We start from the raw sequence: 24774 nt of genomic DNA on the forward strand, positions 1-24774 counted from the left end.
TAGCTAGGGCCTAGGTTTCAGGCAGAAAAGAACATCTCGTGTTTGTGAAATTATATATCTATTTATAGTTATTTTAAAATATATCCCTAACATTTCAAAAATTATATAGGCCTATATTACTGATAATTAATTATAAGAATGATACTCTACCTAATGATATAATCAATTAAATGTGTTTTTCGTACGAAATTAATTATATACGAGGATGGCATAAGTGATAGTTCTCTGTTATCAAAAAACAACTACATAATATACCTGCAAATAACCCAAAAAAACCCAACACACATGGCTGCAGTCATGATGGATGGACATGTTTGAAACGTAAAGAAACATTTAATGTAAGTTAGTACAGCTAGCTACTAGCCTACTGCGAGGCTAGACTAGAGGCATAGTAAAGAAAGTAGCCGAATCGTCTCAGGGCCGAATCGTCCCTGAACCCTACTGGTAACGGGACGATTCGGCCCTGAGACGATTCGGCCCGGGACGATTCGGCCCTGGGACGATTCGGCCCGGGACTATTCGGCCCGGGACGATTCGGCCCTGAGACGATTCGGCACACTTACATTTATCGGCTTTGATATGCATTTATAAGCATAAAATAAGCTTTTTTCCCCAAACTTTATTTTCAGAGAGACTATGGGGTAGCACTACTAGGGATAAAGATGCAATAAAGCAAACATTTTGAAAACATTGTCGAAAATAATCATTTTTTAGTCACGCGCGCGATGTAAATAAGTTACGCCCTCTGTTGGCCGCTTGGCGAATGCACGAAATAAACAAGGTTTTCGAAGTAATAAATTGAATATAAAATTACGTTTTTTTAGTAATTTATTATATACATTATATCAACTTTGTCAATATCAATAAAATACGGATTGTTAAACACCTTTAAAAACTTGATAAATAAAAAAAAAATGAATATGAATTTGGTCTAAAGTGAGACGTTTCGGCCCACAAAGTGGGATGTTTCGGCCCAAAAGTGGGCCGAATCGTCCCACCAAAAGTGGGCCGAATAGTCCCGGGCCGAATCGTCTCAGGGCCGAATCGTCCCTGAACCCCCTCTACTACTACTACCTACAGTACTGCCTAGACTAGAGTAGTGTCGCCCAAACTAGCCGGGCCTAGGCTAGAGTAGGCCTCTCCTCTCTCTAGTCTAGCCTAGGCTCCCCTCCTACCTACCACCTAGCTTGTTGACAGGGCCCACACCACAGTATACAGAGGAATTAATAGGCTACTAGGCTAAGCCTGCTAGTCTTAGTCCTACTAAAATAGTAGGCTAGTAATAACGTGTATAGTAAGTCTACGAGAAGAGGCCTGTCTAGCTCAGGATAGTATTAGTAGAGTAGCCCCCTACTCTACTTCTACTACCTAGTAGTACTAGCTAGGCCTAGGCTTATTAGTCTATACATTTTAGTACTAAATTATAATATATATTAGGACCTACTAGACTTACCTACCTAGGGCAGGCATGTGTCACATAACACTATTCCCTTGACATGTAGCCTGAAAAAATTTTAACTTGTACCTGTAGAAATTATAAACTGAAATATAGGCCTAGGCTAGCTACACTACATTACAAATTATTTTTTAATTAAATTATAATTTGATATAATTATAATTATTATTATATAAAGGCAACAATTTGTTTTAAGCAATAAGTATTAACCTTGTAAACAGCCAACAAGATCCAATTTGTGTGTGTTATTTTTTATTGGTTTACTTACTGTCATTTCTTGGTATGATTTGCCTGAAAAAAAAAATGTACATTTTTGCAGGTATAAATAAAGTGTTAGTAGCTCTGTGACCCAAGCAATATGGCTGCTTCTCACGTAGATCAGAAGAACAAGAATATGGAGTTTGTTTGGAGTCTGGACGAGCTTTGTTCTCAAACTTCACTAAAAAATTGTGAACTAAATGTGATATTTAATCAACAAACTGGACATTTTGCTCAGAGTTATTTAAGAAACAATTGGTTTGCTAACATTGAACAAGTGAGTATAGTGTTTCATTATTATACAAATATATCATTACCACCATGAAATAGTGCCTCTAATTTGGGACAAACCATTTCAAAATTGGGGTAAATTGTCTCCACACCAAATTATTCATTATTCAATATTCATTGTAGGATAATGATATATAAACACCCCACATCCTTTTTTAAAAAAACAGTATAATTTCAAACTGTGATAAACAAACATCTATTAAATGTTATAGGGCTCACAATTAATTAGTCATCAACTTATTAAACAGGTTGAAGTCATAAATGTTTCCATTTGAATCTAAGAACATTGAAAAATTTAAATATTGTATTAAAATTTGTAGATTATCACAAATAAAATATCTTGCTTGTTTTTTTCTTGTTTAGTCATCAAAGCCAGAACTAACAGCAACTGGTTTATTAGTATTCTCTGTAATATCAGCCTCCCAGGGAAACCACCAACTGCGAGACAGTCTTCAAGTTGCCTTAACAATAATGTCTGCCAAAGATCATGAGAGGTACTTCCAAAGAATTCCATCGTTGTCACAACATCGGACAATGTTTAGAGGTTATGTTGATCTCTGCTTAAAGTATGTTAATGTTTGTGACTGTAAATCCGGTGCTTTAAACAGCGATACAGAAATTGTCACGGTGTGGAGTTCTTTATTGCAACCTTTGGGACAAATGCTTAACTTGTTATTTCAAGGTAAATATATTATTCCTTATATCTAATCTATCCACATTTTAGCTCCTTCTAGGGAGGGAGAACTCATGTTGCTGCTCTGCTCAAATATAAGTAGCGCCTAAACAGTTAAAGCCCCCTTCCCTACGTTTTTTAGATCTAATTTAAGATCACAAACTATATTTAATGTAAAAATAATACTATATGGTCCTATTGCGATAACTTTTTTCGTCTTTAAACGGTTAAAAATGTGAAAAATAAGTCGATTCTAATAATTATAGCGGCCCGCTATAAATCCCAAAATGCATTGCGCGCGGATTGATATTTTTGTTTTTCACCTGTAATTCGCCCACTTTTCGATCGATCGTGAGGCCAAAACAAATGGAAGACTCCTAACTTTTCAGCGAAAATACCGGGTTTTCCCCAATTTGTATTCACGGAGTCTGGCAAAAATAGAAAGACAATTAATGCAGCAACTATACAACATCAGGCTAGGTATATAGCTAGCGTACGATGTTCGTACGTTACCGATGTTTACCAGCTAGGCCTACAAAACTAAGCCTAGCTAGGCTAGGCCTAAGACCATCCACAAGAGGTCGATCGCCGCGAGCTACTTAGGTAGTGCATTGTTTCTCACTTTTTATCATAATTTACCATAAAACGTACATTTAAGACAAGGAATGACATGGTTTAATGTTTTTAAAGTGATATATATGTATTATTTTCCAAAAAACGTCCAAAATTGCAGGGAAGGGGTCTTTAAGTACATACTAGTTATTTCCAACTAGTTTTAATAAATTGGAACTACCACAGTTTACGGTTGAAACAAAATTGAAAGTAAAAAAATTACAAATGTTGTGCAGTTATAATAATAAGAATAAAATGTCAACAGGTTTAAAAACAGAAATAGGAAAGTTAAAAAGCGTAAAGAAAATTTCCCCATTATGCTTTTTTTTTGTATGTTAATTATTCCTAAGTTTTGCCATTGATCATTATTATATAACCTAATATTTGTATAACTGTTGTTGTACACATATGCTTTCAGTGGCCCTGGCTTTTAATCCTACATTCCAATCTTGTTAATATTTGTTTTAAAAATGTGATTTATTAGTAATTGAATCTTTGAAATAGCTCTTGTTTTGGATTATATAAAAATCAGTGTTGCAGTACCATGACGTCATCATCTAACACATAAAGTAGATTTCAATGTTAATTACAATACTGTTTATATTTTTGAATTTGAATTTTCCACCGAGAAAGATAAAACGCATATTTTATCCAACTGCTGATATTAAGCAAGCTGACAATTTGGTGATCGTTGTAAACATGCAAGGTTTAAACTTTCAATTTGGGATTTTTTTGTGGGGATTTCAATTAAATTTGTTAGTTTTGATATTAAAATACAGAATTTAAATTAAATCCCTAAAAAACTTTTTAATTGAAAAACAAGTTAATTGAAATTGAAAGTTAATTCCTTGCATGTTTACAGTATATGGTCATCAAATTTTCATATTTCTTGTGAAGTTTTTATGATTTTGCGAGAAAGTGCATGATCACTATCATTTTGTATTGTATGCTAATTTGCTTCAGTAAGTAAGCGCCAAGCCCAGCAGAATTCTTACTTCTGTAGTGTACAAATTTAATGATTCATATGTTTTAATACTTTAATTTTAAAAATTGGTTTCATAATATCGGGGGCATTCAACTAATTTATTTTTATTGGAATGTACTATATATTGTTAATTAGGTTAACAGCAATTTATTGTCCCATTTAAGTTATATTTCCAGCTCATTTAAAACGAGACATTAATATAATTCTTTTTTAGTTTAAACTTAGTGTGTAAAGATTACGACATATAGTAATTTGTTATTACATACTAGTATATCTCTATTAGTATTAACCTTTTGTAAAAAAATAAATAACAATTCACCTATAATATCATTGTATTCGAATTAGACTTTAAAAATGATGTCATGACCTTATGTATTTTTCTTTATTTATGAAGCGTGTTGTTTCATTTTCATTTATGGGTCTTGTGTGACAATAAATTTGTATTGTTAAACTGTGTCATGCCATTGATAGAAATTTATAGTTGATTGACTGAAGTAGTTCATGCAACAATACTTGATTTCTTTTAGATCACTTGCGGAGAACGAGTAACCAGTGGCTAATCAATATTCCTAAACCCCAAAATCTTGACATCATCATAGAGAGGTTGACATTTTTAAAAGATGATGGTATTTATGAGCAATTTTATAACTATGATTTTGATGGAGATCAGCGATTTAAAAGCGGCGTTCAGCAAATCCTGTCACAATTGAAAAGAGGCAAGGAAGAGTCTGGACAGGAGAACCTTTTGTTACAAGCTAAACTGTTCTACTTCTCAAGGTAATAGAGCACCACAAACACCATTGATTTTTATTTTATTTCCATTGATATAAAAGATATATCCTTGTGTGAATGTACTGTTTATGAGCGTGTTCCAACGATAGAGTAGTTTCAATAAATTAAATTAAGAATAAAATCTTGATACTTTTAAACAGTTGTTACTGTAGAACCAATTTTCTGCTTGTTTTATGTTAGATTTTGCATTGTTCTTGTTGCTTACTTACTGCTAAATTATATGGAATAAACAAGAAATTGTTTTCTTCTTATATCTTATATACAGAATCCTCAATAATGGTCTTTTTTTAATGTCATATTTTAAAAAATTTATTGTTATTTTGCCATTATTGAAATTAGTAATAAATGTTCTTGAAATGAAATAATACACATGGAGATTTACTTTGGTTATTTGGTAAGAATTATTATGTTTAGTTATTATGTAATTCAATTTTAAATAGGTATTGAATGTGGTTGTATTTTTGTTTTAATATTCATATTTTTTAAATAATCTATTTTGTTTTGCATATAGATTTTACTTTGAAATTGAACTTGAAGGATACGAGACATGGCTGAATGAAAAATGTAAAGAGACATTTGAACCTATCTCTGAAAATGATGTTACAAGTACTGAAGATGAATCAGAAATACTGACAAATGCAACAGATTGCAGCAATGAAGAACAAGTAGTGGAAGGAGATATTATCCCTGAAGAGGAAAATAGTAGAGAATCTGCAGATATTATTACAGAATTGGAACAAGCGACAGATTTTGAAGAAGAAACACATTTGCTTACAGACGAAGAAAAAGTAAGGAAGTTTGAAGATACAGAAAGGCAACATTTATCGGCTGTAGGAGGAGAAGTAGCAGGCGGAGCAGTAGGCGGAGCAGTAGGTGGAGCAGCTACATCACAGTTGCAGGAAAGTCATTCTGTAGATTTACCAAGTGGTTTGAATACAAATTTAGTGATAGACCCAAAACTAGAAGGTGCTGTCGCAATGGAAGAGTCCAGTGATAATAGCAGCTTGTTTGCGCCCTCGTTCATGCAAATTTTACAACTTGTACAAGAAGGTAAAGATATTCCTGGAGTAGAGGATATTGTGGTGGAACCAACAAACAAACCACCCACGGCATCCAAAATGGAACGTACTCCAAAACCATGGGAGCAATGATTATGAAAAATTATTCTACAGAAATAAAGAATAAATATGATATTTTACAAAATGATTGCATATAATATTATATGATATGTATCATGGAATATATATATTATTAATATGAAGATTAAAACGATGATTTGTGTGGCAGCAAACGCACAAACGGGCACGAACTTGCAAACGGTCCACATTTCATAGTGTCTTAAAATAAATCTGTAGTGTATTATATATTATACTATGAAAATGGTCCAAAATATATTAATCCGCACCCACCCAAATAAAATCCTGCGTACGGCCCTGTTATGGTGTCCTGTTTTGTGGTATATTTTATTTTTCCAGCACAACGTCAAAGTAAAGCAATAACCAACCAAAGTTATTTAATAATTGTATAGAAGGTGTATGTATTTTTAACTTGTACAGTAACAATAATCATGTAATTAACTTTATAATTAAGTACTGTGCTAATTTTGAAACAAGATGGTTTTGAAAGAAGGTTAACGTCTTTTTAAAAGATGAATCACTGTTTATGGTTTTGTACCTGTTCCGTTTTTTGCTTGTTGTTTGTTTCACTTGTGGTTACATTTCGGAGTCATAAATTGTTCCTAGTAGACTAAGCAGTTTGCTGAAGATAAATAGAGTAGTACATATTATAAACTAAATGTGGTGTATTTAACTTCTTCTACTTTTAAAAGAAAAAACAGTTTTGAACCAGGCTCTTTGTTTAATGCGACCGTTTTCTCATCCAACTTTGAAAAGCAGAATGAACTAATAAAAAAAAAGTAATTCAAGGGAATACTCGTAAAATTGTATATAAAGTATTAAATATGTATAATGTAATTGATTTTTTTATTCAGTAATTTATTCATACAATTAATTAATTAATTGCAATAATAAAAATACCAGTACATAGGAATGAATTTCTATTTTATACAAAGAATGCTTTTTTTTAGCTTATTAACAAAAATATGTGCAGATTCAAATAATCTGACATCAGCCCGTTTTACATTAGTAAATTGTAGGGTGTTATCTTTGTATCAAGAACAGTTTTATTTTATGGTAAACACATCTATAGTATTACATACCATCACCCAATTTACAAGTATTTACATATATACTTCAAAATAAACAAAAATAAATAGCGTAAACATGACAATAGACGCCTCTGTAGTCAGAAAGGCTGCAGGCCGACCTTGCTAAGCATTTCGCTAAAAGGGGGAAAACATCTCACAGGTGAAAATCACATACTATTATGATAATCGGCAATATGATTTTTACTTTAAACGGTAAACATTGTTGTGAAATAATGTGTTTTTAATCATGGGCTAAAGGTAGAGTTTCTATTTTTAATCGTAAGCCAAGGGTAGAATTTCTGTTTTTCATCAATGTACACAACCCTAATACATGGCCTCAATAATATTGATAGTTTTACAATATTTACAGCTCCTTCGTATATCGCAACATTATTTTGATTTGCTGGTATGACAACGCGAAGAAATATACATCAAAACTATGATGATACATAGGGCTTATCGTTTTTCTTTGCGCACCGCACACAATGTATTAATTTACTATTACGCATACATGTTGTCTATCCATAGTAATGCGACCCTTCACCATATTAACAGCATCACAAATATAAGTACCGCTGTCGCTTTTTGTAATATTTGGTAAAAGTATTTTTCCATTTATTATTGTTTTATTTAGTAACGTATCACTTCGTGTCCATGTTATATTAGGTGTTGGTATTCCATTCACGACGCAATTTAAGTAAACATTCTCTCCAAGATTGAAATATATTTTTCTATCGATTGCAGAATTCGGTTCGATTCTCAAAATGGTTGACGGAACTGAAATGAAACGAAAAATTAGTCATGCTTGGTTCCCACTACAGACGCAAGGACGTAACGCAACGTAAAGCTTGGTTCCCACTAGAACGTAACGCAAGGACGTAAACGCAACGCAAGCGTTTTAACCAATGACAAGCGAAGTTATAGACAGTTAAGCGTGGTTCCCACTAGCGACGCAACGCAAGGACGTAACGCAACGCAAGTGAATTGACCAATCACAAGCGATGGCTTATTCGCTTGTGATTGCTAACTGTCTATAACTTCGCTTGTCATTGGCTAAACGCTTACGTTGCGTTTACGTCCTTGCGTTACGTTCTAGTGGGAACCAAGCTTTAGCAATCACAAGCGAATAAGCCATCGCTTGTGATTGGTCAATTCACTTGCGTTGCGTTACGTCCTTGTGTTGCGTCGCTAGTGGGAACCACGCTTAAGTGATTCGAGCAATCACAAGAGATGGATTATTCCGAACTTTTGCTTAACTGGCTTGCGTTTCGTCTACGTCATTGCGTTGCGTCTATAGTGAGAACCAAAGCTTTAGTCATTATAGTCTTGAATAATTAATTACATTCTGTCAAGAACATTGCGTCACAGTCGACTGTAAATCAAGTTCTGTAAAATCTTACCTAAAACGTTTAGCTTTGGTTGAATATCAAGAAACTTATTTTCAAATTTAGGTTGGATTTGGCAGACGTAAGTTCCTGCGTCACCTGGTGTTACGTTGAGGATTTGTAAGTTATAAGTTCCTTTTTGCTCATCAACTAAAATCCGAGTATGGTTGTTTACGTCATATCTTTTATTAGTAATGTAAAGTACACGTACTGAAATGAACAAAACAAGTAATAAAATTCATTCATATGCAAGAAATCAAATTGCAATATAGTATAATTGTTAAAAGGAGATCAACTCCCTCTGGGACGTATACTGAAAAAACGACAAAATACATATTTTAAAGATTAGAAACTCACACACTATACACACATGTAGTAATTGTTTTCTAGCATAAAATGATTATTAACATCTTCGGATTGTCAATACACACTGAACCGTATGTTTTACGAGATTGCCGAGAATACCGACTTTCAAATCAAATTTAAGTCTGAGATTGCTGTGCGATATAATATTTATTGTGTCAAGCATGATGCGTTGAAACAAATTCCCTCAAATATAAGTCATAATTGTCACTCTAAAATCTCAGTCAAAGGTGATATGAACGTGTAATGTATATAACACCATTAAATATAGATTACTATTATTATCGTATCGGCTTGTTTGTAATTCCGAGAAACTACACTGTCTCCTTAAGAGTCTGCAGCGGCACATGTTTAATGATTTTGCCTTAGCACATGATCTAATTTAGCATATTTTTATATACGGTTCTCAAAGTATATATGCCTACTGTACTGAAAACCAAGTGTATAATGTGTCTACAATTCAGTGACAAAACAAAAAAACTAGTGTAATTTAGCTAATCTTATATGCTTGGTAGGCCTACTTGGTTTGTTTCCTCCTGAATCTTCCACGAGGGAATTGACTAGGAGGTCTCAGCAAAGTGGTGGTGCTGTTTAGATGGTTTGGTACTTATATAGGCCTAAGTAAGTATATAGGCCTAAAGCTTTGTCTACACTATCAAACTAGTTTGATAAAAAAAAGTGTGATGTTCCCAAATATGGTAGTGATATTCCAAAATTTGGTAGTGATATTACATCATCATGTCCATATATGGGCACGTCACATTTTTTTGTCACATAAAGTTTGATAATGTAGACAAAGCTTAAGTAACTTTACAATAGAGTTAAAAAGTATAATTGTTTATATCTTACCCCTTTCTTTGTGATACCACATTACTTTAGAATTATTTGTAAGATTTTTAACATTGCATTTCAGAAGAGCATTTTCACCCAAGCTGGCTTCCAGTGAAGTAGTTCCCCAAATAACTGGACGGCCATCTAAAAAATAATGTCATTATGAATATTGACTTATATTATCCTAATAAAATCATTTTAGAAATAGGAGGCCTATTACATAATACTAGGTTTTATATTAAGTAACGGAAACAACTTGTTGTTGACTGACTCGAAACACCATGCATAGGCCTACTAGAATGAATTTTGCTGATATGAATAGACTTCTCGTTGTTTCATTATGAATAATTTAATGGAAAATGTCATAAAAACCAAGCTAACCGTTGTTTATATCGGGAACTGATGAAGACTCTGTGCCTTTATTAGCTTCATTTCTTTTGCACAACTGGATCATGTTATCACCTTGGTATCTCATATTTGGAGGTAACTGTGTAGCACAAGGATTATCATCCGAAAGGGAATAGAATTTAGAACCAATTATGATACTCATTTCTCCAGCAAAACCTGAAATTAGAATGGTAACTTTATTTATATCGCTTTTTTTTTTATAGCATTGACATTTCGTTCACTCACGCGTGCAAATGTTGATATGTCGATTTGCATTGTACGCGCGCGTATAATTTACGTCACACAAAATGTTATAGATACATAACAAATGAACATCAAAGCAATCATCGTTTGACTCGGTATTTTATTTTAGGGGGATTTATGCGAGTGAGGTGTTTATTCAAAGCGGGGCATTTATTCGAATAAATACGGTATATAAGAAACTGAAGACAATATTACAGAAGATTAATTGGTATTTAATGCAGTAACATGTTATATATTGATTAATTTAATAATTGGTTGGTTTCTAGATAGAATTGTATGTTCTCATGAGTTGCTTCATTGAGTTATCGGATAATTAGAGTTGAAATATTAAGTCAGAAAATCAAATCGGAGACACGGTGGGACGGTAAGTGTGATAATGATGTGGCGGAGATTTCTCCCGTGTATCATTTTCAAATCTCAGGTTTAATCGCTTGAGAGACATTAGTTCGGCTAGAATACACATCAGTGAAGACGTCGCTATCTGAGTTTATTTATTGTTGGATTGAAATTGTTGAGACCGACAAAGTATAAGGCCTACTAATCGTAGGCCTACCATAAAATCGCCTTTATTTTAGTAAACCTGACCACAGCGAGAGGTTGCCTGCTGATCAGTTTTGTTCAAAGTGGACTGATGACTATAACGAACGGGTGATGGTGATAATTGAACGAACAATTTAAAACATGGTCAAACATAAATTATTTATATAGTTCGTCTGTTACGGTTGCTAAATATTTTCCAATTTCGTAACCAAAAATTACATTACTAAAATTTTAATTTAGATTGTTCTTTTTACGGAACAAGAAACATAACAATTTCCGATTGCAGGCCTATATACATGTTTAAATTACATAATAAAACATTTTATACAATTAGAACTTTGTTAACATTTTCGTGCATAAAATGGATCGAACGTCTTGAGATTTAAAATTTAATTATAAAATGGAATTGAGTTTAAATCTTTATATTTCTCACGTGAGCTTAGCAAAATGACGGCAAGAACTTTATCTTAAAATCCGTCTTACAACAAGAGCAGTTCCGATTTCAACCTGGCACACTTAGTTTTCTAACAATTTCCAGAACAAAATATATTTGTTTATATGTAGAATATCTGGGATATTTGTTTTTTAGTAATAAGCCTACTTTAAAATTAAATTACATTATTAGTTTATCTTGCCAGGGAGTACAAGAGTAATTTTACTCTTCCCTGTAGTCTAGGTTCTATACGGATAAAAAATTTGGCACATTGAAAAGCCGATTGGTGCACTAAAAAAAAGACAATAACTACAGACTTGAGGCAAGTCTATCTTCCCTGATGTTGCTGAAGAGAAACAGAGGCAAGACTTCACCATACTAAGATAACAGAAATGGAATGAGTCCGTGATATCATCGAATAGAAATGTACAGGCTCGTATGAATAAAAATAATATTCATAGATACAATATACTTACAAGATGAATATGGAAATAATACAGCCACCAACTGGATAAGAACTATTACATTGTAAACCTATAATAGTAGATAAAGTGTTGTATATAGTTCAATCCATTTCAATACAAATTATTCTCAACTTCAGATTCAACCTGATATTTTATCACATTGCGGGGTAGAGATATGGATTTAAAAAAATAAATTAAAGCGATACAAAGTTGTGCATTAATACAACATAGTGTCGCTGTTGCCTCAGTCCTGGCCAAAGTGGGTTAGTTAGGTAGTAAAGTTTACAAATGTGTCTCGATTTTGTACCAGTATGTACTCGAATATGAATAGAAAACTTGTATTCAGTTTTAAAAAATCATACAAGATAAAATTCAAAACAAAGATTGGAAAAATGGAATGGGATACAAAATATAAGCATGTCTTTAAACATATAATCAAAAGGACTAATAGAAACAGTTAATAAATAGGGTTTAAAAAAATATTTTTGAATGTAAAGTAAAATGTATTATTTAAACAAAATATTTACGAAATTGATACGCAGATATGCCTATGAACGAGTGAATTTAACACAATCTTAGTTAGGTAATGAACAGAATACAATTTATTCGTATTCATCCAATGTTATTATTATATGGCAAGATACTATATTCAGGTAGGTTTACTTTCTATTACCAGACAGGCAATATATAATTATATTCCAATATCATTGGAAGAATGATGAAATATTCACGCGTGGCTGATATTCGTAGCTACAAATGCTAAACAATATTTTCCTTCAGTTATATGCCATAGAATTATTTGTTTTCTCTTTTTAAATACAGGTAATTTTATTACAACAACGCCGTCTTGTGAAACAATTTATAAACGCATTTCCTCTGCCTATTTTGTTACTAATTGAGAAATTATTCTGGACAATAAAAATTGTATTGCAACATGAATATTACATGTTATTGCAAACGAATAACGATGTTCGTTTTATAATCAGTCTAGATAAAAAAAACCATCCCGTTCTTACGAATGTGAAGTTATTGGAGATGATTAAACAAGTTTGGAAACAATAATAATTGTCTATAATTATTATGGTGATAATATCCCAGAATTTCCCCTAGAAATCTTATCTTACCTTCATTGCTAATACAAGTATCTTCTAAATATCCAAAACGTCTATGTTTACATCGTGTATATCTTGGTAGGTTTTAACGATTTGGTTGGATGTTAGAAAGCTACCGAAGAACTGAACGCACGAGATTTTGCCGCCGTCATACAACGAATATTATTATTGAGCGGATCATAATATTGTCAATCAGTAATTCTGAGTAATGAGCCAAATTTCAGTGTTGGCTGATTACTATATCATTCCCCGTTCCACATCGTATCTGTCGTAATGATTATTACCACAACTAAAATGTCTATCAACCTAATCCAACTTATTACGGCCCATGTTGTTATATTTGACATGTATTTATTTGTAGTAAATCAATACATACTCCGACAATTCACTTCTGCTTAAATTTCAATTCCCTATTGCTGTACATCCATCAACAATGTATTAGTACAATAGTATAATCCTATTATTAAACATTTTAAATATCACATAAAGTACACGCGAGTATAATTTTTCTAGGTTAAGTTAATTAATTTATATTGTTATTGTAGACATTCTAAAATCTTAATGCGATTCGGTAGATCATTTTAAATATTACGCTTCAAATTTTCTAGGTTAACTTAATTTATATTATTTTTATTGCAGATATTCTAAAATCTTAATGTCGTGATTCGGTAGATCGTTTTAAATATTACAATACGCTTACATTTTCTAGGTTAACTTATATTATATTATTATTTATTGTAGATATACTAAAACATTAATGTCGGGATTCGGCAGATCATTTTAAATATTACAATACGCTTACATTTTCTAGGTTAACTTATATTATATTATTATTTATTGTAGATATACTAAAACATTAATGTTGTGATTCGGCAGATCATTTTAAATATTACAATACGCTTACATTTTCTAGGTTAACTTATATTATATTATTATTTATTGTAGATATACTAAAACATTAATGTTGTGATTCGGCAGATCATTTTAAATATTACAATACGCTTACATTTTCTAGGTTAACTTATATTATATTATTATTTATTGTAGATATACTAAAACATTAATGTCGCGATTCGGCAGATCATTTTAAATATTAACTTAATTTATATTATTTGTTTTTGCAGATATACAATAAACAAGCATTAAAAACAATAAGCAATTAGATTGTTTAAAACATTTTATTACGTCAAATATTTTGCATTCAAAATTTGCAATTGTCATACAGTATCAAAGACGTGCAATTGTTGAATGATAAACTGAGCTAAAACAAAATCATTTCTCGTTTTTAAAGGAATGATTCTAATGGTTTGCTTACATAAGACCTTTCTAAATTCAGTACTGTGTATTGAAACTATTATCAAAAAGAACTCCCCTCCCCCACCCGCCCAAAAAAACCAAACAATCTGTCAGCTGCTAAATGATTGAGGTCTAAAGAAACCAAATAATAGTGCCTCTATTTGACTACTTTAATACTGTTTTGGCTATTAGCTATTTTTAAGTAAACATAATGTTTTATTAAAACACTGTTGACATTTAATAAATAATGTTCTTGTTATGTAAATGAAAGCAAATAAGTAACTTAAAAATCTATCACATTATAGATATTTAAAACATGTGTAATGAGCTAAAGCTATGTGATTGGACAGCAAGCACCATAAAGTGTGTGACGTGTACCACTTCAAAGATAACAAACATCATACATCATGTGCTCATCGAACTGTGACCACAAGTTAAAACAATCACACAGCAAAAGCATACAGCTCTGAGGTAGTACAGTGTTTAAACACCAAACCGATATTTACAACACAGGCTTAAGTATTTTAAAGGTGGGCTCCAGGAACAAAATTTCTAAAAGGAATGTTTTGATAAAAATAGTCTATCTATAACTTATTCCGTCTTCTGGAACGTAGGCCTAGTGTAGTGTATCACAATATTTTAATTATTTGAATGTGCAAAATAGGTATTAATGCTCTGAAATATGAACTTTTTCAATAATATATATGGTTAGTAATTAAGCTGGCCAAACCAACTTATAGATACTGCATTTCCAAAGTGCCAGATATATTTGTTATGAAAACAATTTCACCAAAAATAAAACCACTCCCATATCTAAGTAACCTTTTGAAATTAAATCTGTAAAAATATTAAAAATTCTCTGGTATGAATGTCACAGTTGCAGATACAGTATTAGCATTGCCATACCTCATATATTTGATTGAAATTTCATTTATTTTACTTGTAAACAATCAGTAAGAGTAACCAGGTGAAAATTTTCAATTATAGTGTAAATTGTAATAAATACATTATAAAAGCGCTAATACTAGCTGTTATTGGCAACGTCACAATCCATGCAAAGATAATATTCCGGAAGAGATTCCAATCAACATGTTTTCTGGATCGAACCAAACCTATTGCAATAATGGATCCTACTTTGCAGTGTGTGGTTGAGACCGGAATCCCAAGCTTGGAGGCTGTTAATACAGTGGTGGCAGCTCCAAGTTCGATTGTAAAACCACTAAAAACAAAAAAGAAAACCACTGTTGTCTTGTATACTATAATTATTAGAAACAAATGGTGGAAAGGAATAGGACTTTCTAAACCAAATTGTGTATATATTGTTGAAAGCAATGATATAAACAAACTAACACATTAGTAGACACGTTATCTGAGAAAAATTTTTGCAATGAATGCATAAAGCGCTATAGATCTACAAATGGCATTTCTAGAAACACTTCAACCTGTATTACAGTATTACAACTTGAACCATGGCAAACTAACAACAGGACACTGAGCTCGCCTTGCCAACATAGGAACTCGTAACATTGTAGGAACTTTGATCTTATGTCTGCTGCGACAAATACCAGCAGTACTGTACCATGTACATGGTGTCTGTTAAGGGACACAACTGATCGTGTTGCAGCCACAGATAAACCCTGTGATCTCTAGAGCTCAGCATCCTGTTGTTAGATTGCCTTGATTGAACTAACCTTGATGATGTCATTGGGGTAAGGTTCTCACCCATTGTCTCAAGAACTCTTTTACCAAATAGCCACAACCCAAGACTGATTCCACAGCCACCATAGAACAGAATCCAGTATGGTGTACTCGTGGTACCGGAGACTTCACCCGTCTTATGGATCAGCCACAACGCAACGAAGGGAGACACAGCATTGCTGAAAAAGATGTTTTAGACGATAAACAATGGATACTTCTAATTATAGAACTCTCTATATATTTATGTGATAATGACTACCATACCAAGGTATATATACTTACATAAATCTAATCAAAGAAGACGAACAACATGCTTTTCATATACCATTTAAGTGTAACATGAATATGGTATACCTGAGCTTACCTTACATCATTACCGCCATGAGCAAAACTTGCAAATGAAGCCGACAATATCTGGAGAGGTCCACAGAGTTTCTTTACAACTAGATTATCCTGAATAGCTAACCATTCTGGCAGTGCCTTCTTTTTTGGAGGATGCAGTGAGGCATACAGTCGACTGAAAATAGTACATCCACGCTCAAAAGTAGGCTCTTGAATGTCACTTGTACTATCTTGAGAATCTAACATTTACAAACAGAAGAAGACTTAATATTATGTATGAAGAAACACTACAGATGCACATCCAGCATATTGGCAATAACATCCTATGACTCTAAAGCTCTGTCTACACTATCAAACTCTATGTGAAAAAAAAAATGTGATGTGAATATCACTACCATATTTAAGCATAGCACTACCATATATAGACACATCACATTTTTTTAACACATAGAGTTTGATAGTGTAGTCAGAGCTTTATGTTGGACATGGTGCATCACTCAATGTATCAATCAATGTTATTATTTACCTGATGATGTACTTTCTTCGTTCTCAGCTTCATTCTGTGTTTTACCATTAATACCTAAAGAGAATTTGAAGATGTCATGACAACACTGTCTTCAGTAGTCAATGCCAGAATAAAAACCTATTTATTGAGTGGTACCCATTTCGGAGTTGGATAGCCGAGTGGTTAGGACATTTGACTGTCATACAGATAGACCCGGGTTCAATTCCTAAGCTCCTAACAGCTCATTCCCCTACGTTCAGAATGAATACGGAACTCACCTTTACGTTAACCCATTTACTGAAGAGGAAAATCCAACAACTTGGGTTGTCTAAAGCTTTGTCTACACTATCAAATTAGTTTGACAAAAAAAGTGTGATGTGCCCAAATATGGTAGTGATATGATGTCATCGTTTCCATATATGGGCATATGACATATGACACATAAAGTTTGATAGTGTAGACAGAGCTTTAGAAATATAATTTAAGTTCAACATCTAGAGATCATGGCTTTGAGTCCTGCCTGAGAAAACTTTTGCTCATGTGAAAATCCAAAGCCAGTATTAGTCAATTTTCACATGAGGTTATACAAATGTACTACAATTATTTGGTTTACCATTTTGAGTTTCAACGTCAATTGGCTGTTGTGATAGTACCTCTTGTGACAGTCTTATCTTTTCTTCCATTGCATGTTCTCTTTGTTGAGTCTCAGCAATAATTTCTCCTTTGTATCAGAATGGAAACACAAACTTTAGTGTCATTCAAAACTCACATTAAACGGTTATAATGGAAAATATTATATGTATTACTAGTGTTATAATATAAATATTTGTTATAATTTTTATTACAGCATGTTCACTTTTGGATTTTCGCATACACACATACTGCACAGTAGAACCTTTATTTTTTTTTTATTATTCATTAAACACTTTCCCATGAATTTAACAATGGAAAATATAATAAGCAAATGTCTATTCAGGAGACACTAGATAGGGCTTTGAAGGTGTCCCCTTAATAGGGTTCTACTGTATATAACAAGAATGTTTCATGTACAGAAATTGATTGCACTAGGGCTAGTGTTGCTTGAAAGCTCTGCTACTTTTTCTGGCTGTTTTACTTTATTGTTTTGATTTACCTTTTTGCTTATTTTATTTTGTATCTCCATTAAGCCACTGATACCCACAGCATTTCTGTAATTTGCCTTTGGATATATATAGATTTATATATACAGAAATTAAATATATATACGCTTGTATTTTCTTTTTATTTTTGAATTTATTTACCCACAGCATTGTCATTATTTTCAGTAATTTGCCTTTGGATATATGTAGATTTATATATACAGAAATTGAATATACATACGCTTGTATTTTCTTCTCAGCCAAGGAGTTACAAAGAACCACACAATACCAGCAATTAGTATACTTATTCCAAGACTTAAAACAACTGGTGCCCATCTTGGTAAGTTACCCATGCCAATCACTAGGAAAACATAGTACAGTTTATAAAACATAATTATGAGAATATATGAATGAAATATGTAACACTGTGGATAAAACAAAAACAATGATGGTAAATAATGATGATAAATAATGTATGAAATGCAACACTTACTGCTTGGACCATCAAATGTAATGGAAAAAATGTTAACAAGAAAAATAGCTCCATAACAAATAGGCAGAACTTTGAGGCCTGGCTCTAATGGTTCCACCTATAATGAGAATGATTATAAAGCTGTAATATGACAAGCTCTTTTCACAGATTAAACATGTTATGGTGAAAAATGGAAATGAAAAATAATCATATTTAACTAACTATATAAATCAAATGTTAAGAGAGCAGTTATCTAAATTGGGCTCTTACAACTTTGGGACCCAACAAAAAAGTGTTTCCCTAATAGGGTTGTCCCCTGGATGGTGTGGTGATAAGTGTCTCAAAGGTTCTAAATTAGTATAAACACCTTTATATTTATTTAGTTTATCATCCCTTACACTGAATAATCATTTAATTGCATAGGCCTTCAGGCAATGATGGTAATACAACTAGCGGAAACAAACTTGCATACCAACAAATATTTTAAGTATGGTACGACTATTGTACACTCTGTTTAAGAACACTTGACTACTATTTTAGTCATTGGGCACTCAGCCATATCTCATTGAAATTCAATTGAACAGTCCATTTGGACTACAGATAGTATTCACAATTACCTTTTTGACAACAAAGTGCTGGTATAGTAAAAATATAATTGCTGAAACCAGCCCTGAGAGAAATGGAGAGGTAAACCATGACGAAACTGAAAGAAAAGAAAACAAAACCAGATGGATTGCATAATCAAGTGTAATAATAATTACTGTGTGGGCCTACTGTGTGGGCTTACTGTGTGGGCACAAGAATCATCAAATTGAAGGAAACTTTTCACTTACTAATAAGACCAAACTTCTGCCAATTAATACCCTGTGTTCCTTTAGCTACAAGATGAAAGCCAACCATAGCACCCACAATACTATGAGTTGCAGAAACAGGCAGACTTAACCAAGTTGCAATAAACAACCATATACACGCACCTAAATTAAACAAATGTATTTATTAGTGCAAAGTATAAACTTTTAAAATACTCTCTTTGATGCTAGTTTTGTCTAGGTTGTACAAAATTGAGATGACTGCCTGTTTTGTTTACAGGCTAGATGTTTTTCTGATTCTATCACCTCACTCTTCTGATGGAATGTTAAGAGATGTTGGTCCTGTGTACACAAACACCATGAATAAGATTAAGAACTTAGCACAGCAGAAAGAGTAGGAGATTGGTTCTGGCAGCGTGTTCATGGTTGCCGCTACTCTCTGTGACTCATACATCATCATCATCATCATAATAACATTTATTTCCTTCATAATAATAATACAAAATAAATAATACAATACAAAATTCATAACGAGAAGAAAGATAGTTAAAACAATACAATTTTTTTCTCATCTTTAAAATGAATAAAAAAAAAATATTATGAAGGAGGCACAATTTCTAAAAAGCAAAAGCTTGTGTTGGAAGTGCCTGAACAGAAACAAAAAGTAACTATAATCAAGTTAGTAAATAAATGGAATATATGAATAAAGTAATTACCATAATGGAATATGAAAACAATAAAAACTGATACCTAGAATATAACTAATTATTAAATTACTTTTGTATTAAATATTGTTTAGTGTTAAAGACGAAGCTATGTTTGTTTGCAGAGGTTGTAATTTTGTTAGGAAGTGAGTTCCATATCTTGGGTCCAGTAAATCTAATATTATGTTGAAAAGAAGTCTTTTTGTGTTTAGGAATATAAAGGTTATTGAGGATTCTTGTGGAATAGCCGTGAAATTCATAATTGGGAGAAAACATATCGCGTAAATGAGATGGAAGAAGAGCATTTTGGCTTTTGTAAATAAATAAACATTGTTGGAAAATATTAATATCTGTTAATTTTAAAAATTTAAGAGAACGAAATAAAGGATCTGTACTAGTTCTAGGTGAAACATTCGAAATTTTTCGTATGATTTTCTTTTGTAGTATTTGAAGTTTATTTAAATTGGATGGGAATGTGTTACACCAAACGATATTGCAATATAAAAGATATGGCAAAACAAGGGAGCAGTATAGAGTGTTCGGAGAATATGATATGGAAGAAAAGATGCCAGTCTACAAATTATACCAATATTTTTTGAGATTTTGTTTTCTGTCTCAATAATATGGGGTTTCCATGTCAGACGACTATCAATGGATACACCCAAAAATTTAGCATGATTGACCATGGATTTAGCATGATTGACCATGGTCGACATAATCAACATACTCATAGATATCTGGCGTGGAATAGAAAATTATGGTATCACATGAGTGCATCCTTACCACTAAGGGCGGACAGTTGCCCGATGGCTAGTAGATCTTCTTGACCTTCGTATAGCGACACATCAAAAATACCTTTCCTAATCGTGTCTGAAACTTTAGATCCGAGGAAAACAGCACCAGCAGTTTCGAAAATTGATGCAAGGATACAAACTTGAAAAAATGTTAAAATCTTTGCACCAACTGTTGTAGCAAAAGAGTTAGCTACATCGTTAGCTCCTACTCCAACAGCTAATATAAATGATAATATAAAACCTAATACAATCATCCATAATATACTACTAGGAATGGATGTTTCATAGGCTGTTGTGGTTTCACTCATCATTGTAGTCATCATCAATGATACACTTTCCATTGTAATACAATTTTTTTAAATCTGAAAAAAAAAACCAAAAAAACAAAAAACATTTTTTAAATTGGACTATTATTACCTATTAATATTATTTTATTCCTGTCATTTGATTGTGTGCAATAGTATACAAATAATGAATGTTTATGAGTTCAATGGTACAAATAATTTCATTCGGTGAAATATGAAATTCTATTTTCACGAGGTGAAGCTAGAGTGGAAATAGAATTTTATATTTCACTGAATGAAATTTTATTAATTTTGTACCATCACACGAATATAGTAATATTCATTATTTGTTATATATAACGTCTACAGTAAGTTGTTAATTGTGAGATCTTGTTTGTGAAGGAGAGATCACGTTGTGCACTGCACGTCGCTGCTTCAGTTTGCAGAACAGACAGTGCTGTTATTAGATTTCACATATTTTTTCCATACATATTTTTTTCCCCGTAAAAGTACTATTTAGTATTACACAATTGTTAAATAGTAGGGACTATTGCACGCCATGTGACCCACAATCGTCCAACCAAATGACAGGAATTTATTTAGGTGTTATATGCGTACTATTTAACGATTGTGTAATAGTACATTTTTTTTCATTTTTTTCTGTTTGTTTTTTTAGGAGGGGGGGGGGGGGAGGGGGGTCTTATATTCATTAGCCCTATTATCACAATAAACTTTATAAAACACAAAAAGGCTCAACGTAATATAATAGCCTACACAACTACTACACAACTAGGCCTAGGCCTAGGCCTAGGTGGTAGGCTTGAATGTTATGTTAGGCAAAGTACCACACATCACATTTCATTCAACAATTCGCGCCAATGCTTACCATATTTAGCGCTCAGCAGGCACAACTTAATTAATGACAAGTCGTAAACCGTATATGGAATTTATTCGATACACTTACCTTTACTAAACAAAAACACTTCTATTTTATAGTCTGGGCTTGACCTAGACTTTATTTTACTAAAAAGCATAAACCATGTGCACTTTTTTATTTTCTTTATTTGATCTCTCGATGGATTATAAAAGAATCTGATTCTGCGCACTTCGTGTCTGGATAAACTAAAACTGAAAAGTGTGGCAAGCCATCAGCGCAAAAATCTATCTGTATCCGTTCAATAATTGTGATATCAAAATTATATGATGTATTTTCGTCGACGAGTGACGATAGAAAGATGGAGTTTATTAATATTTAATTATATATATATTAAGTATAAGTTTAGTATATTAATAATTTAATTTAATATTGAATACTGACACAAACAATAGCTAGATTTTGATAGAATAAACTGAACTTCCCAATATGGAAATGCCTATTAAGGGCCCATTTATACTAGAACGATAACGAGCGACGATAAATAGATAAACATACATTTTTCTTGCATAAAACAAAAGAAATTAGAAAAGTTTTTGTTCTAGAACTATAGGATAATCATTTATGCTGTCTTTTAAAAAAAATCCAATCAAATGACTTCCGTGATGAATAAAATCGTTGTATTGTCACAATTTATTAATCTTAATAATCATGACGTCATTTGATTGGACGTGTGGAAATATATTTTCATCAAAGACAGCATAGATGGTTATTCTATAGTTCTAGGATGAAAACTTTTAAAATTTACTTTGTTTCAGGTATGAAAAATGCATATTTATCTATTTATCGTCGATCGTTATCGCCCAAACCATAGTGTAAATGGGCCTTAAGCGATATGACCAGGGGAAATTGACAACCGTCCTACTAAAGCACCACCAGATACCACTCTGGTGGGTGGTAGGATGTGTTGCTCTGGTATTATCTGACAATAACTCCAACAATGATGATGCCGCATCTATATTTAATCTCTCATATCATCCAATTATATTAGACATAAGGCAAAATATAATAAATTAGGTATACCTCCCTGCCCTATAATACTATAGGCCATGTGGGTCTAGGAGGCCTAAATCAAATTAAATTTAAATTAACTCGAAATTAATTTTATCTATTTTATCTATCAACAAATTAATTTTGATACATGTACCCAGACTACTCTCTAAACTAAAATTATATGCATATTTTATACAGTAATTGTACTGTATACCAAATTGTAGTTATTTTGTGTATTGTTTATTTTTTAGGTTATTTTAGTATTTTCCGTTCCATAATCGTTCCAAGTCATTTGATGATCATGTGCCAATCGGGCTTTGATTGGCAAGTTGGCAATTTGGTCGCTAGAGGTCGTTTATTTTCAGATCGAGGAGTCGAGCGTTTAGTTGACACCGAAAACAACAACATCGTCGGGGGAGGAGAGCGAGGGAGGAGCTTCATGGATAAAAGAAGATAAATAATAACAAAAGTCAATATTTTACAGCTTTTTGTGATGGCTTCTAGGAATATACCGCTTGGTATTTGGTGTTTACAAAAATGTAGTACTGAGACAAGGTAAGTAGTCCTATGTTGTACTTTTGATTAGGCTAAGCTAGGCTAGACTAGCTATAGTCTAGAGAAGACTCTGTCTAGTAGGCTAGTCTAGGCCTAGTACGGGATCCAGTCAAGTCGCCCCATCGCAAAGTCGCCTCATACAAAGTCGCCCAATACAAAGTCGCCCCATCGCAAAGTCGCCCCAAAACAAAGTCGCCCCGGCACAGTCGCCCCATCGCAAAGTCGCCCCATTACAAAGTCGCCCCAACGCAAAGTCGCCCCATCGCAAAGTCGCCCCATCGCAAAGTCGCCCCATCGCAAAGTCGCCCACGGTTTTATTTCTGTATGATTATGAAGCGCCGCCGCTAGTAGTACGCTGTTTTAATCATATCGGTTGCGTTTGATATCGATTGCGTTGTTACTTTGGTCGCGCTAAATGTCGCATACATTATAATGTTTATCCTATTATATACATAATTTGTGTTTTAATTTTTATTTTACAGGTTTTAATGGAGTGATGTGCTTTTAAAAATCATTAAAAAAATACTCCCTTGTTTGAAAGTTCTAAAAAGATTATCCCTGATTTATAGTTTCGAAAATGTTAATTTAATATGATTTTAAAATTAGTTACCAGAGCCACAATCACGAATCTTTCTTCAACCTACGCGTGGATACCAGCTCAATTTTTAGGATAATATAATAAATGTATAAATGTGTAGTAGGCCTTCGTATAGATTTACAGTAGTTAAAACAATAACAGTGTTGTAAGACAATGAGTGTTATAGGCTACTTGATCATTTTGCATTTATTGACAAGTTATGTGTCTTAATTTTATGACTTTTCAAAATGAAGAAAAAAAAAAAAAATTTCATCGCCGATATGATTGTTTTACATGCAGGTATTTTAGTAAAATTTAAAACGCTACATATTGACCATGGAAAAACCATCGTACAGTATCGTGTGCGTGTTTTTTAAAAAGGGGAATCCCCGACGGTCAGCAGAAAGACGTAGCAGCTGTGAGGAAACAGATACCAGAAGGCGCAGCTCCGATTGGTTTCAGAGTTTCAGATGGCGAGTCGCCTTTTATTCAACAGCACAATGATCATTTTACTGAAGAAATTCTTTTCAACCCTTTTGGTTATAGAACATTCTAATTATCATGCCTAATAAATATCCTCATATCGGGTGTTTATTTAATTTTAAATTAAACAAGACAGAGACACGGAGTAATACGTACAC

At 32.8% G+C, this 24774-nt stretch overlaps 4 protein-coding genes across 8 annotated transcripts in view; 2 read left to right on the top strand and 2 right to left on the bottom strand.

The window, feature by feature from the left end:
* The first annotated feature begins 200 nt into the window (after window positions 1–200).
* Window positions 201–7120, top strand: LOC144841523 (uncharacterized). 4 transcript variants are annotated; one of them, XM_078697896.1, is made up of 5 exons: window positions 201–338; window positions 1776–1991; window positions 2369–2687; window positions 4803–5052; window positions 5579–7120. In XM_078697896.1, exons 2-5 carry the CDS (start codon window positions 1815–1817, stop codon window positions 6216–6218), a joined length of 1386 nt encoding a protein of 461 aa, XP_078554022.1. In that variant the 5' UTR covers window positions 201–338; window positions 1776–1814; the 3' UTR covers window positions 6219–7120. The 4 variants fall into 4 exon arrangements, with proteins under 4 accessions (XP_078554022.1, XP_078554013.1, XP_078554041.1 ...); XM_078697887.1 differs by having other exon boundaries at window positions 236–321; XM_078697906.1 differs by lacking the exon at window positions 201–338 and adding an exon at window positions 1170–1294.
* Window positions 7121–7763: 643 nt separating this feature from the next.
* Window positions 7764–13293, bottom strand: LOC144841590 (limbic system-associated membrane protein-like). 2 transcript variants are annotated; one of them, XM_078698022.1, is made up of 6 exons: window positions 13065–13293; window positions 11953–12010; window positions 10234–10416; window positions 9871–9996; window positions 8674–8868; window positions 7764–8050 (listed from the first exon to the last, which is right to left on the bottom strand). In XM_078698022.1, exons 1-6 carry the CDS (start codon window positions 13068–13070, stop codon window positions 7764–7766), a joined length of 855 nt encoding a protein of 284 aa, XP_078554148.1. In that variant the 5' UTR covers window positions 13071–13293. The 2 variants fall into 2 exon arrangements, with proteins under 2 accessions (XP_078554148.1, XP_078554156.1); XM_078698030.1 differs by lacking the exon at window positions 11953–12010.
* Window positions 13294–14463: 1170 nt separating this feature from the next.
* Window positions 14464–22133, bottom strand: LOC144840347 (sodium-dependent phosphate transporter 2-like). The gene is made up of 11 exons (XM_078696521.1): window positions 22039–22133; window positions 20780–21152; window positions 19317–19457; window positions 19101–19186; window positions 18505–18601; window positions 18253–18372; window positions 17507–17614; window positions 16915–16968; window positions 16411–16627; window positions 16040–16225; window positions 14464–15567 (listed from the first exon to the last, which is right to left on the bottom strand). The coding sequence occupies exons 2-11, from the start codon at window positions 21129–21131 to the stop codon at window positions 15330–15332; spliced, it is 1599 nt and encodes a 532-aa protein (XP_078552647.1). The 5' UTR covers window positions 21132–21152; window positions 22039–22133; the 3' UTR covers window positions 14464–15329.
* Window positions 22134–23414: 1281 nt separating this feature from the next.
* LOC144841513 (glucose-6-phosphate exchanger SLC37A2-like) overlaps window positions 23415–24774 on the top strand; it is a 30390-nt gene continuing 29030 nt past the window's right edge. The window contains exon 1 of the mRNA XM_078697875.1: window positions 23415–23556. Within this exon, the coding sequence (XP_078554001.1) occupies window positions 23495–23556 (62 nt within the window). The 5' untranslated portion in view covers window positions 23415–23494. The remainder of the gene's footprint in view (window positions 23557–24774) is intronic.

The sequence above is a fragment of the Antedon bifida genome, chromosome 1 (assembly GCF_963402885.1).
Source record: "Antedon bifida chromosome 1, ecAntBifi1.1, whole genome shotgun sequence".
NCBI lineage: Eukaryota > Metazoa > Echinodermata > Crinoidea > Comatulida > Antedonidae > Antedon > Antedon bifida.